At 38.6% G+C, this 14470-nt stretch overlaps 1 protein-coding gene across 1 annotated transcript in view; it reads left to right on the top strand.

The window, feature by feature from the left end:
• Nucleotides 1–14470, top strand: part of STXBP6 (syntaxin binding protein 6) — a 113857-nt gene that overhangs the window by 95726 nt on the left and 3661 nt on the right. Inside the window, exon 6 of the mRNA XM_027878736.1 lies at nucleotides 13671–13828. Within this exon, the coding sequence (XP_027734537.1) occupies nucleotides 13671–13828 (158 nt within the window). The remainder of the gene's footprint in view (nucleotides 1–13670; nucleotides 13829–14470) is intronic.

Here is a 14470-nt window from a genome sequence, read left to right as displayed (position 1 = left end):
GTAGTTAAGATGAAATACAGCTGCCTGGACTCATAAACTAATAATGATACGAAGTTTGCAACATCTTTCAAATATTCGCTGCAGGTAGCTGATACTTGCTGTGCTTCCCTAAAGAAAGTTGCTGATAAGTAAGCTGAGGAAAAGTGAATGTTCTCCTTCTTTACTGATGGATTGGTTTTAGCACACCTGAGTTATGACATCGTCTGTTAGTCCTGTAACCCCACCTCAGGGCTTACCAAGGTGCTTCTTACCTAGAGGTGGAATTTATCTTGAATGTAATTTGTGATCATAGTGGCAAAGCTATTCACTACCAGTTTTACCTGGATTTGTTTTACTGAGGTATCTTCTACTCTTTCATCTTGCCTAACTTAATAAGTTCAGTGTTTTTAATACATTTTGAAAGTATAAGTCTGATTTACACTCAATATTTTTATACATATACAGATATGTTTCTGTATGGATAGAACATAGATTTGCTTCAAATATATATTTTACAGCATTTTCGAATTCATCAGTTCTTTCTTAAAATGAGATGGATGTTAGTTCTGTTTTATGCTACTGTGCATTAATTGATTGGTGAAAGTTATCTTCTGGTCACCTTTGTGTGTAACCATGCAAGACCAGCCAGAGTTTCTTCGTCCTATATCAAACTTGCTTTGATCTAGTTGACTTTTGATGTGGAAAGGTGATTGTCCATCTTCATAATGACCGCAGAACTATTAGAAATGTAAAGCAGAATTGCTTCTCTATTTCTTTTAAAAAAGGAAAAAAAAGAAAAAGCAGCCTTGGATGACAGCAAATGAAATCTCTAAAAGGGAGAATTCACCATCTGAATGTCCAGATGTTTCAAAAACTAAAATTCTTCTTTTCTGTTCCTGCAACCAGTATTTCTTATATTTCCTCTTTAGCTCACTGTTACTTCATTTAGTGCAGCATTTTTCCCAGTCTACAAAGTGAATACAAGTGGTGCATCGATAGTAATAACTATTCGAAATACCTCCATGGAACACAATTTGTGTGAATCCAGATCCATTCTCAATATTTCTGAGCTTCTTAGACCCTTGAAAATAAGTTTGGCATAAAATTCTTAAGCTGCTCAAGACAAGAAAACTCAAATGAGTCATTAAATAACAGTTTTTTCTTAATGACAGTTCTCCAATCATTTGACCTCATCTTGTTTGTACTTCACACAGCCACTAGCTCATTTGAATTGAGTTGCTCAGAACTATCTGGTGCTTAAAGGATTGCTGGACATTTTTTTCAGTTATCTTTTTTAACTTTTATTCTGTCCAGTGTCTGTCAGAAAGGATAGGACTTGACCTGTCTAATAAATCATTTCTTGATCTTTTGGATAAAAATCCTCTATATGTTGTTTTCATTATCAGTCCCTATCAAAGTCATAAGGCAGTGACATTACTGTGCATCTGAATGAAGTACATAGAAAGTATGAATTATTTTGTACTTTTTGTCCAGCATTATTTTCATTTCAAACATCATTCTAAACTTAGTATGTTGTAGTCTGTCATAAATAGCAGGAATTTCATTAGTGTTAACATTTTTGGTCTTCCGAATTGTAGTGGTTTTGAAAACTCAGTGGGAAAGAACCACTCAGACTGCCTCCTTTCAGTAATAGAGGGGCAAACAAAACTGAGAAAAACTTGTTTTCCTCTTGATTTATATTTTCACAGTTCAAACTACCTTTAAATATGGCTGACCTTTCCAGGTTTCTAAACTGTTTAGATTTCTAACATGGAAGAGGTGAATTTAAAATACAAAATTGTAGACCATCGGTCCAGGTGGCAGATGAAGAGGTCAATGTCTTCCAGACTACTTAGACATTTGAAAAATAACCCATAAAATTTAGTTGCAATTAATGGATTAGCATTATTGTGTAATGTAAAATACTAAGAAATAGAACACAGTATGTAGTCTTAATGATGTCTTATGCCAGAGTGTTGGATTTTTTGCTATTCAGAATTACTTAGAAAAGGATTGTTTCAGAATGCCCACTGTGGCATGATAGTAATTTTCTAACTAGATAGTTTATTGATTTTCTGTCTCTCTCTTCACAGTATTTAAACTCACTCATAAAAGGCAAAACATATTGGATCTACATCACCTTAACTTGCTGTAGACTTTATTGCATTGCATCTGTGCAGCTGTAGAACATCTCAAGAGGAGAAGAGGCTTGGTATGGACGCACTGAGCTGATTCCCAGAGAGGAATCAAATCTGAAATGATAATTCCCAAGATCACTTAACTTTCCCATTATTGATGGTTAGAAGCTGATCCAAGCTACTGAAAGACCAGTTATCCTGGCTAATTCTGATAGATCCTGTGCTGCTATCAGGCTATGAAGAGGTTTTGTAGAGATGTTTGTCTCATCATTCTGTTAGAAATTTTTCTTCATTACCAGTACATACCCTCCATTTGCACACCTATATAAACACTATTCTTTCTTCATTTTCTTCTTCCCTCTTTCCTTCTTTAAAGGGCTAGTGCTAAAATAATGTTTTAAAGATGACTATAGATTTGGGGAGGAAAGTACAGAGGGTAAAGTTCTCCCAGGTGTTGACTCAAGGCTACCATTTAGGAAAGTCATAGTTAGTCTAACTTGGACAGGTTTTTAGTAGCATATCCTTCCATTCCTGATAAATTAAGGTCAGTAGTATCTTTCAGACTTTCCTTATCCCTCCTCCAGGACCATAATTGACTCTTCTTCAGTGAACTTCAGCTCAAAGTTGTTTCTTGAGCACCTGGATGATTGTTCTACAGGGTTCATGCTTAGTAGTGGTGTAAATTGGAGAAATTTTATTCCATCAGTTTCTTAGTTAGAACATTTTCACAAAGTTGTAACAAAAAAGCTCATGTAGATGAGTCAAGCATAATTCTGCTAGTAAGTAGAGTACTATCCATAATCTAGTTATTACAGTCTTGAAATGAGAGCATTTACTCAAATCCTCAGGTAGACATTGCAGCCTCTTCTGAGTGCAGTTGTGACTATTATTTGCAAAACCTGGATAGCTAGCTGTCCACATCTGGAATGGCTACATAGGCTGCAGTCATTGCAGGAATCTGAAATACAGACACATTCTTCAGTCAGCCAATACAGAAAGCGCGTGTCATTTTTTTTTTTTTTCGCTTTCTTTATAGTAAATAGGATAAACCCAAGGCTAAAACAAAAAGTGGCTGTTACCCACTAGATTGATTTTTATTTTTTTCCCCCACTTAAAATGTACCATGTAAATCTAGGGAGCTGACATAGCTAATGAGAGCACAGGAAGAAACTGGTCTCTATTGTCAATAAGGCTTATCTGGTTTTGTTGCTTGCTGATGAAGCTGCTGAACAGTTTGGATTATCGTTTTGCCTCCTACATGCTCTATAATTGGTAGGACCTTTTTAAAAGTATAATGTTATGATTCAGAAGGTATTGTTTGTTATTGTTAGAAATAACTTGGAAACATCTGTTTAACACAGGGGTATAGGCATCATAGCAGTAATAAAATACGCTTTTTCTTCATATGAAAGCGAGGAATGATAACTTTGCCTTTTTTTGGCCTTAAAAGTACAAGATTTCAGATATATAAAAATAAATGTATGCAGATGTAAGTAACATTCAGAAGCAATGAAGTGACAAACTATGGTTATATTAGAACATGCTGCATATATTCTATATTACTAGAATTATTATTAGTATAGGCATTGTTTCAGATGTTGCAAATCAGGAAGACTGAAAAGTATGGAGCCAAATCTGAGATTTAAAGAGTGATTACAATCTGCTGGGTTTTTTTCTTTTTTTCTCTCTTTTGTGCTTTGGACAAAATATCAGATTAGATGAATTTTTAATCCAAAAGTCTTTCTGCATCAAAGTAATATGCAACATTTGCCTGCATTTTTATATTTACAGCTTTTTTTGGTTACTGTTGCTATTAATGGATATTAAAAGATCCAGTTGTGTGAGAAGAAATTGCCTACCACATCAATACAGAGGAAACTAGTGCAATCAGTCCTAATTTTAGATCACTTCTTACTCTGAAATCTGTGTTACTTTCCTAGACAGAATCAGATTTTTATTAAGGTGAACCATTGATCTGTCACTTGGGAGTACAGGGACTCCTAATGTTGCATGATTGGTAAAAGCAAAATTAAGTGCAGAATGTATACCACCTGCATCACAACAGTTATCAGACTTGGTAATTAATGTTTCTTTTAAAGGCCATAAACTTTCCAGATTCAGGTGCAAAGACTTATAGAAGCATTTTGTTTACTTTCAAAGAAGGTGAAAGTCCACTGAAATCCTTCTGTCCAGGCTGAGCCAGGAGACTTATAGATTTTATGGTTCAAATTTAAGTTGGGAATTAAGTTATCCTCAAAAGATAAATTGAGAAGCTGATGTTCAGGTTCAAGTATTCAAAGTTATAACTAAATTAATAAATCCAGTAAAGATTCTACTTTTTATGAATGTCTAGTCTTTCAGATCATTTAGTCATCCTTTCTGGATGATAATTTAAATACTGAAATTATCTAGGGAACATTCCATTCATATAATTTGGGAATTCATTAAATTGTAAGAAAGTATTATCTTCAAGGACTACAATCACAGAATTACTGTTTCTGTGATTTTCTACTTATTATCTTGAGCTGTTTAATAAGGCTTTCACATGGCTAAGAAAGGTCAGAAATCTTTTTTCTGCTTGTATCTTTTTAGCAGCCCTTCTTTTATTCAAAAGAGTTCTTATATGAGGCTGTCAGCATAGCACCAAAGTATGTGAAAGCATGTCTAACATTTAGTTGGCAGGGTGGTGAGAGGGATGAAGAAGGAGGGGAAGAACATGCTTGTCCCATGGATCTTTAGAATCAGCTGTTACGTTACAGAAGTGGTAGAAGGCCTTGGGCTAGTGTTAGTTGAGGAACTGTAGCTCTCTGGTAATGATGATTTTAACAAAACAAATGTGCTCAGCAAGGAGAGGCAGCTTATGAGTGTGTGAAATGCCACCATCAGTTGGAACTTCACCAGTCGAAATATGTTGATTTTGAAATAACTAAACTTCCCAAGTTAGATGCCTAGAGTTCGCTTAGTCCTTTATTATTATTGTAGTGTTTCTAGGGGATCATTCCGGACACAGATGTTCCTTGTTGTGAGCAGTTTTCATGACAGTTTTAGCAGGGGAAGAGATTTGCCTTCCTGTCTTCAGCACAGTGTTGCAGTAATGAGCAGCTGTTAATTTTTTTGTTGTTGTTTTGTGGCATAATTCTTTCTTCTAACAAAATGTATTATTTCGATTGCTGAGTATACCTAATATTTAGAAGTCACTTGAACCTTGATAGATTAGGGATAACTTTCAGATTAGTGAAACTTTTAACTTCCTCTTTAGGGGGGAAAAAAAATCCATTTCTAGGCAGTTGAATTCCTGCCTGATCAAACACTGAGACATAAACATAGTCCTGGGTGATGGAGATGCTACTTAAATATTGCCCTTAAATGTATAGCTGAGGGCAGCCTCAGTATTACCCTGAGGGCAGCTCCTTTGGCATAGACAATCAGTCAGGCCAGACACTCCATTTTTCATTTGATGTGTTCAAACCATTCCTCTTGACTGACTTCATCCTGACCTTGACCACTTCTTACTCAGTCTTCATTCTTATTCATGAGTCACAACTTTATTTCAACCTATGTGGTAGTATAAGTTGGTGATTTTAAATATGCTGCTTAAAATAGCAAACACAGAATTTTTGAAGTCACTTACCTGAGTAAGAAGTATGAATCTGTTGACAAATACACTGTGTTCCATGCCTCCATCGTAGCAGGTTAGTGCATTATGTTTCCCAATAATAATTAACACTACTTATTCAGAAGCTCAATCAATAGTATTGACTCAATGTCTGTAAGAAGTACCTATGTTTAGAAAAATCCTGTGTTTCATCTTCAGGGCATGTTGCTACTTAATTCTTCCACCTACCCTGAAAGAAATTTCAATACTTTTGGTGAATTCAGTTTGAGACAAAACAGCACTAGTTAGGCCACACCTTGGGTCCTGTGTCCAGTTCTGGGCCCCTCAGTTTAGGAAGAACAGTGAGGTGCTGGAGAGTGTCCAGAGAAGGACAATGAGACTGATGAAGGGACTGGAGCACAGGCCCTGTGAGGAGCAGCTGAGGGAGCTGGGGCTGTTTAGCCTGGAGAAGAGGAGGCTCGGCAGAGACCTCATCACTCTCTACAAGAATATGAAAGGATTTTGGAGCCAGGTGGGCGTCAGTCTTTTCTCCCAGACAACCAGCGGTAGGACAAGAGGGCAGGGGCTTAAACTCTGCCAGGGGAGGTTTAGGTTAGACTGTAGAAAGAAGTTCTCTAGAGAGAGAGTGATCAGACATTGGAATGGGCTGCCCATCACCAGGGAGGTGATGGAATGGTGGAGGTCCCTGGAGGTATTTGAGACTGGATGTGGCACTTAGTGCCATGGTCTAGTTGACAGGATGGTGTTGGGTCATGGGTTGGACTTGATGATCTCAGAGGTCTTTTCCAACCTGATGGCTCTGTGATTTTGTGATTCTGACTTCAGTATAGTTCATATGTGTAGGTAGGTTGATTAAAGTGAAATTAAAATTGAATAATAATAATGTGGACATAAGATATGTTACTATTGGCAAGCATTAGTAGCTGTCGCTTAGGACTGAGACTTTCTGGGACTTGTTCTAACTGTTGTGAGTCCAAAGTAATGTAGGAATCATGTGATTTTTTTTTTTTATATGGTCATGATAGTTTTTCTGTAGGGCAAATCCCAGCACTCATCTTTGAATTTGGAGAGGAATTTTGCAGTGTACCTGTGTCTACTTAGTAGATTTAGGGAGATTTAGGGAAGCCTATGTCAGGGGTATTCATAGTCTGCAGACTGATTACTCACAAGCTGTTGATCAGCACTGCTGGTGGAGGTATGTACTTAGCTGGAACAAGTACAGATTCCCATATAGCAGTTCACACTAGAGGATTTCTTACCCCTCAGTTGCCTGCTGCTTAAGCCACAGTATTTTCAGGTCTAACATAAAAAATATTGTCTCTGTCAGAGAGAGAACCTACCAAAATGCTAAAATAACAGTGTTTCATAGTTCAGTCATAGTTCATGTAGGCAAATAGAATAATTATGTTGTGATGTAGATGGTTTTGCTAATGAACTTACACTGATTGTCATAAAGCTTTTAATATTTATTCAGTGACACAGATCCAGTTCTATGCATTTAACTGGGATCCATAAATATCTAATTTCCAAAAATTAAATAAAAAAATTAATGTCATAGATAGAGCTTCTTAATTATCAAACCTAATTACATTTATTTCCTTCTCAGAAGTAAGTAGTTGTTAAATATTTTATTAATGTATTTACAATTAAAAAATGAATGCTTGCATTTACAAATTAGTCACTGTAGAATCTTATAATTAATGTAGAGATACATCCTTGCATTGAGCTGAAATATATTTGATATGGCTAATAGAGAATGCAATGAACCTTTTATGAATGTGTGATAAAACGAATCATGCAATCTAAATAATGGTATTTCTAGAGACCAATTAGTTTCTTTGCATGCATGACTAATCATAGTATTCCTATATCTATCAGGTATTGTGTATGGTGGCTAAAGGATGTACTTTTCACAGTGCATGATTAAAGTCCTAAAGCAATGTTACCTGATTTCATGGGATGCAAGACCCTCTGTGTGTTGGTTTAAAAGTAATCGGAAGGGAGAAAAAAGCCCAGATCAAGAGAGATTACAAGTCAGAGTTACAATTTACTAAAAGGATTACAATAAATACAGTGATACAGAGAAAAAGTGATGTTATCCCCAAAGGCAGATGTATAACCCTGCACCCTGGGACAAGAACAGAATGGTGTTCGTTAGCCCCTGTGCTGAGCACCATGTGGTTCCCCTGGGGCAAAGGAAAAGGAAACCTGTTGGTGCAGATGGTGGTCACAGTTCTATTAAAGTAATAACTGCAGTCTTGCTGAGAGTGGCATTCCCAGTCCTGCTGAAGTTTTGGTCCTCCTCTGGATCCAACAAGTGGTACCAGAAGTCCCAAAACTCCTAGATTGTATATACTCAGGTTCAGGTGGGAAGGTCCAATACCTCCCCCAGGGTGGGGGGTTTCATAGAGGGTGATTTAACCCTAGTCATGGAATATTTTTGGAGTCTTTGATGGTCTAGGACATTACATCTGCCTATTATGCCAGTCCAGGATGGCCCATTAGCTGAGATGACCCCTCAGGCTGGGTGTGAAGGTGCTAATGCTTCCCTGGAAGGGAGTTATCACAGCTGAGTCACTGATGTGAAGACAAAGAAACACTCCCCTGCCTCAGCTTATAGCCTGAGGTATCAGGTGTGCCCTGGGCAGCTGCTTCAAATGATCCATTAGTAACAGTCCATCAGAAATTGCATAGAGGGTGTGGAATACAGTTTTGGTTATACCCATATAAACTGGCCCCTGTAACTAAGACACTCTGATACAGCTAAAATTTTAGAATATCCTGAGTTGGAAGGGGACCCACAAGGATCATCAAAGTCCAGCTCCTGGCCCTGCATAGGACCATCCCCAAGAGTCACACCAAGTGCCTGAGAGTGTTGTACAAATGCTTCCTGAACTCTTGTCAGGCTTGGTGCTGTTACTACTTCCCTGGAAAGCCTGTTCCAGTGCCCAGCTACCCTCTGGTGAAGAACCTTTATCTAATATCCAACCTAAATCTCTCCTGACACAGCTTTATGCCATTCTGTCGGGTTTTGTTACTGAACACCACAGAGAAGAGATCAGTGCCTGCCCCTTTGCTTCCTCTCAGGAGGAAGTTATAGACTACTATGAGGTCTCCTCTCAGTCTCCTCCAGGCTGAACAGACTAAATTACCTCAGCCACTCCCCATACAGCTTTCCCTCAAGACCCTTCATCTTTGTTACCCTCCTTTGCACGTTCTCTAATAGACTAATGTCTTTCTTATATTGTGGTGCCCAAAACTGCACACAATGTTCAAGGTGATGCTGCCCCAGTGCAGAGCAGTGCGGGACCTACCCTGACCAACTGGCGATGCTTTGCCTGATGACCCCCGGACACGGTTGGCCTTCCTGGCTGCCAGGGCACTGCTGATTTAGATTCAACTGACATTGACCCAGACCTTTCCACAATGCTGCTCTGCAGCGTCTTGTTCCCCAGTCTGGGTTGCCCTACCCCAAGCAGAATCTGGCTCTTGTCTTTGTTGAACATATGGTTGGTGATGGGTAGGTCTTTCTGCAGGGTCTCTCTGCTTTCAAGTGAATCAACAGCTTCTCCCAGTTTAGTATCATCTGCAAACTTACTTAGTTTACATTCAAGTCCTACATCAGTCATTTATGAAGACATTGAAAATGGAGCCCTGTGGAACCCCACTGGTGATAGATCACCAGCCTCATGTTACCCTGTTCACTATTACCCTTTACACCTGACCTAGGAGCCAGTTGCTCATCTGTTGCATTAAATGTTTATCCAGCTGTGTGCTGGATACTTTGTCCAGAAGGATACCATGAGAGACAGTATCGAAAGCTTTACTGAAATCCATAAAAATTCCATGAACCTAGGGAAAAGTTTTCAACATATTTTGAATCACAGTAGTTAACCTCCTGAACAACAGCTTAAAAGTTTTGCAGGTTGTAGATTATTTATTCATAGGAATGATTGTCTAATACATCCAGTAAAAGTGTTGCTATTCTTGCAGTGATACTAATATAAGGATGAGGCATAATCACTCATACCAGCAACCACCTACACATGCTCTAGAAATACACTGATGAAATTCCATGGTCTACTGACATGTGGGTTTCTATGTTGCTCATAGATTAGAATGGATTTTTTTATTGTTTTATGGACATTGCACTGGAAAAAATTGTCCAAAAGCAATTCTTCAGAACAGTCTCAGAATAGCAACTTCTGCAAGTCACTGCTCATAGGAAAATACAGCATATAGTACCTGTAGAGAACACAGTGTTGTGTTAACTAGAGAGAAAAACAATTACTATCATTGTGCCATACTTTCAAGTTTGTTCTTCTCTGCTGAAAATAATGTGAAGGAATAGATACCAATCTTCTGCCACAAATCCACAAATATTTTCAGGAGTATAGAGAGTATTTTTGTTCTGTTTCCTATTGACATTGACAGAAGGTCAGAAATGTGTTAAATTCTACTTCCTAGCACATCTTAAGACTTAGAAAGATGCTTAGTTTTATAAGGCTCTCCATGTAGCCTACTTCCCTTGTACTCAGCAAAAGCTTTGTGATCTTGTAAAGCAACAACAGAGTTGATTCAGTGCTGGGAGCTTTTAAAAATCTTATCCTGGAAGACTAACACTGTACAAAAGGCTAAGGCCATTAGATCACACCACCAAAAAAGGGAAACTATTTCCAGTGCAGTGTTGCCCAGAACATGTGTTTATTGGAAAAGCTGCCTGAACAGAAGCCAAAGTAATCTCCTAAAGAAAACCTGCCTTTAAACAACCAAATTATGAACAAAACAGCAATTGACTGAAAAATTTTAAAGTCAGAAAGTGTACAATACATTATGTTGTTTAGTTTTATTATCAAACTCTTCAGTGTCTGAAGACAGGCCACTTGAAAAGATTAATTTCTGTCTCTGCAAAGTTCCAGATCACAGTATTGTTAGATAATAATTTCTTCAACATTAATGCCAGCTGTTATATTCCTTTTCTAAATCCAGCCTCTTTGTTCCATGCAACAACAGAAAAAAACCCCAAACTTGTAGCTCTTCCACATCCTATACATCCATTATTTTTAATCGCTGATGTGAAAAGTGTAACAATATTGGTATATATGAGGTCAGGGTGCTTTTTTATTTCAGATTGACTCATCATCTGTGAGTCACTGTGTGTAGGTTCTTGAGTCCCTCCCTCACCTTCGTACTTTAATGCTGGTTATGTTTTAGTTTAATAAAGTTTTAAGGCAATTTTCTTTATCTCGGGAATTCCTGCATGTACGGCTTGTACTATTATTCCACAGGCTACTCAGGGCAACCTTCAGTTTCACTATTCATTGTTTGTTTGCTGTTTCTAAGGAAAGGATTATTATTTGTGTGTCTGAATGGGTCTTTTGTTCTTTTTTTTTCTTATAAAAGTGTGTGCTGGTTTTGGCTGGGATAATTTTCTTCACAGTGGCTGCTATGGAGCTGTGTTTTGGATTTATGCTGAACACAAGGTTGATAACGTAGGTGTTTTTGTTATTGCTGAACAGGTCTTACACAGAGCTAAGGTCTTTTCTGCTTCTCATACTGCCAGGCTGGCAAGGAAGTTGGGGGTGCATAGGAAGCTGAAAGGAAACACAACCAGAACAAGTGACCCCAGCTGACCACGGGGATATTGCAGACCATATGATATCGTGCTCAGTGTATAAAGTGGGGGGAAGAAGGAGGAAAGTGGGGTGGTGTTTGTCTTCCCAAGTAACCATTACATGTGATAGGGCCCTGCTCTCCTGGGGATGACTGAACATCTGTCTGTCCATGGTAAGCAGTAAATTAATTCCTCATTTTACTTCACTTGTGTACGCAGCTTTTGCTTTCCCTATTAAACTAGTTTTCTAATTTTTCCCCTTCGCATTCCCTCCCTGATCCTGCCAGTGGGGGAGTGAGCAAGTGGCTGCATGGTGCTTGGTTGCTGGCTGGGGCTAAACCACAACAGCCTAATAGCAAAATAGCCCTTCAGATTAAGGTTTGGGTTTTCTTTTTTAACCTGAAATGTTTTTGTAGTAGACACACTTCTCAGATTAGTGATAAAAGCAATGGGTTTGTGTTTATTTTCACTTATCTTTGTATGTCATATTAAACAGCAGACTGTTTAATATCTTTATTGGTGGTTTGGACATGGGGATTCAGTGTACCCTCAGTAAATTTGCAGAAAGCACTAAGTTGGGTGAGAGTGTTGATCTGCTATAGGGTAGGAAGGTTCTACAGAGGGATCTGGATAAATCTGGTCAGTGGGTTTAGGATGACTGCGTGAGGTTCAATAAGGGGAAGTGCTGAGCCCTGCACATGGGGTCGCCGGAACCCCATGCAGCACTATAGGCTGGGGGAGCTGTTCAGCAGAAAGGTGGGAGTGCTCGTTGACAACCAGCTCAGTGCAAGTCAACAGTGTGCCCAGGTGGCCAAGAAGGCCAGTGGCATGTTGGCCTGTATCAAGAACAGTGTAGCCAGCGGGACTAGGGAAGTGATCATCCCTCTCTACTCAACACTGGTGAGGCCACAGCTCGAGAACTGTGTTCAGTTCTGGGCCACTCACTTTAAAAGGACATTGAGTTGTGGAGTGTGTCAGTGAAGGGCAACAAGGCTTGTGAAAGAAAACATGTCTTATGAGGAACAGCTGAGAGGGCTGGGTTTGTTTAGTCTCAGGAAGAGGAGGCTCAGGGAGAATCTCATTACTCTCTACAACTACTTGAAAGGAGGTTGTAATGAGGTGGAGCCCGATCTCTTCTCCCATGTCTACAGTGAGAGGACCAGAGGAAATTGCCTTAAGCTGAGACAGGGGAGATTCAGATTAGATATTAGAAAAAATGTTTTCACTGTTAAGGCGGTCAGGCATTGGAACAGGTTGCCCAGGAAGGTGGTGAAGCCACCATTCCTGGAGGTGTTTAAGAAGTGTCTGGATCTGGCGATGAGTGATGTGGTTTAGTGGTTTAGGAGTTGCAGTGGTAGTCCTGGTTTGATGATTGCACTTGATGATCTTCAAGGTTTCTTCCAACCTTGATGATTCTATGATTCTAAAGGCTCTGTGCTATTATAATATTAAAGCTGTTTAGAAAACTGGCAGTAACAATGTGTCTAGTGATTAATATTGTTACCTGTTTTGATTTTCTTGATCTTGCAGTGCCTATGTGTATGTCTAGACTACAAATTTCTAGGTAACACATTCCCTGTAAGTTAGATTAAGTTTTAAAGCCTCTGAAAGGTACCAGGCTAATGTATTGTGAAAAGCTGAATTTTCACCAGTCCTTTCACAGAAAGATTAAAGGATATGCAAAGTTAACTTGAAGGGTAAAGCTAAAGTTTAACTTAGAAGGTATTGAACCTTGATGGGACTTAAAATACAAGCATTTAAGTAAAGTATATTGTCATAGGAACCATGTCCGTGAGTTAAAGGTAGATAGGTTAGAGCAGCATAAAATAACAGTAGTGTCTGGGATTAACTTGTAAATGATATATTATTAAAATAATTACAATATGGAAAAAAAATTGATTTCATACAGACAAGTCCTGCAGTGTCACTCAGTTATTCTCTAGAGAAACAGTGCAACTTCCAAAGAAAGTTGATCTGTGTTGTGAAGAAGCTGTGTGCACATGTGAAGAGTTTCATTGCTCTAGTAGAATAACTTCCTGATGAAATGATATATGAGTATAAGCCTTAAAAGATAATACATACCTAAGTTATGTCCACTTTTTCCATATATTCCCTACGTATTACGTTGCTTTGTAGTACTTGTTTGTAATTTACCAATAATACAGCTTGAATGAGAAAACAGCAACTTATCCCATTATCCGAAATGCAGCTAGATTGTACGCTAGCAGATGGCACATCGGCTCTAGAACATTATTAAATTAATTGTATTTATTGCCATTGTATATATACTGGAGTTATCTGATGGTTTCTTTTGATGTTGCAGGAAATAGTATACTCCATTCAGCAGCAGACAGTGTGACAAGTGCAGTACAGAAGGCAAGCCAGGCCTTGAATGAGCGTGGTGAAAGGCTAGGTCGTGCAGAAGAAAAGACAGAGGAGCTGAAAAACAGTGCTCAGCAGTTTGCAGAAACTGCACATAAGGTAAGATTCTGTGAAGAAAAGATTCTCAGTAGGTTAGAGTCACACATTGTTTTGAGAAGAGAAAGATCTAGAAAGAATTTCATTCAGTCACTGTTTACAAACACCTTGCTGTTTTTCTTGACAGCTTCTCACTTGGCAAATTTCTGATTAATACCTTCCTTTGTGCCTAGATATGAGGTTTGCTGCATTTCCTTGATCGAAACTTGAATCGAAACTACCTGTCTTCACCTTCCTGAGGCATATTTCAAATCTCTCTTCCCACTACTGTTTGGTACCATTCTCATACTTTGTGCAGCAGTACAGTGAACTTATTGGTAATCCCCTTTGATAAGCAACATAGGTCTATGACTTAGAGACATGGGTTAGTTGTGGACTTGGAAGTGTTAGGTTAATGACTGGACTCAGTAATCTTAGAGGTCTTTTCCAAGCTGAGTGATTGTATGATTCCGTGATTCTACTTCAGCTATATGACAGGTTATTTTAAGATACAAAACACGTAATGGAGAGTGGTAGAAGATGCATGGCATCGGAGTAATTTTTCTAGCATTTCAGCAGTTGAAACAGCAGATGAGGGCATTTTAACTCCCTCTACTAGTTCTGTTTTCTAGGCAACTTCCTAGATGGTTGACTCATTTGGTTTTG

Source organism: Empidonax traillii, unplaced genomic scaffold, assembly GCF_003031625.1.
Source record: "Empidonax traillii isolate 1590-97213 ecotype Southwest subspecies unplaced genomic scaffold, ASM303162v1 scaffold45:size3623477, whole genome shotgun sequence".
Taxonomy (NCBI): Eukaryota; Metazoa; Chordata; class Aves; order Passeriformes; family Tyrannidae; genus Empidonax; species Empidonax traillii.
This window is presented reverse-complemented; position numbering and strand designations above follow the sequence as displayed.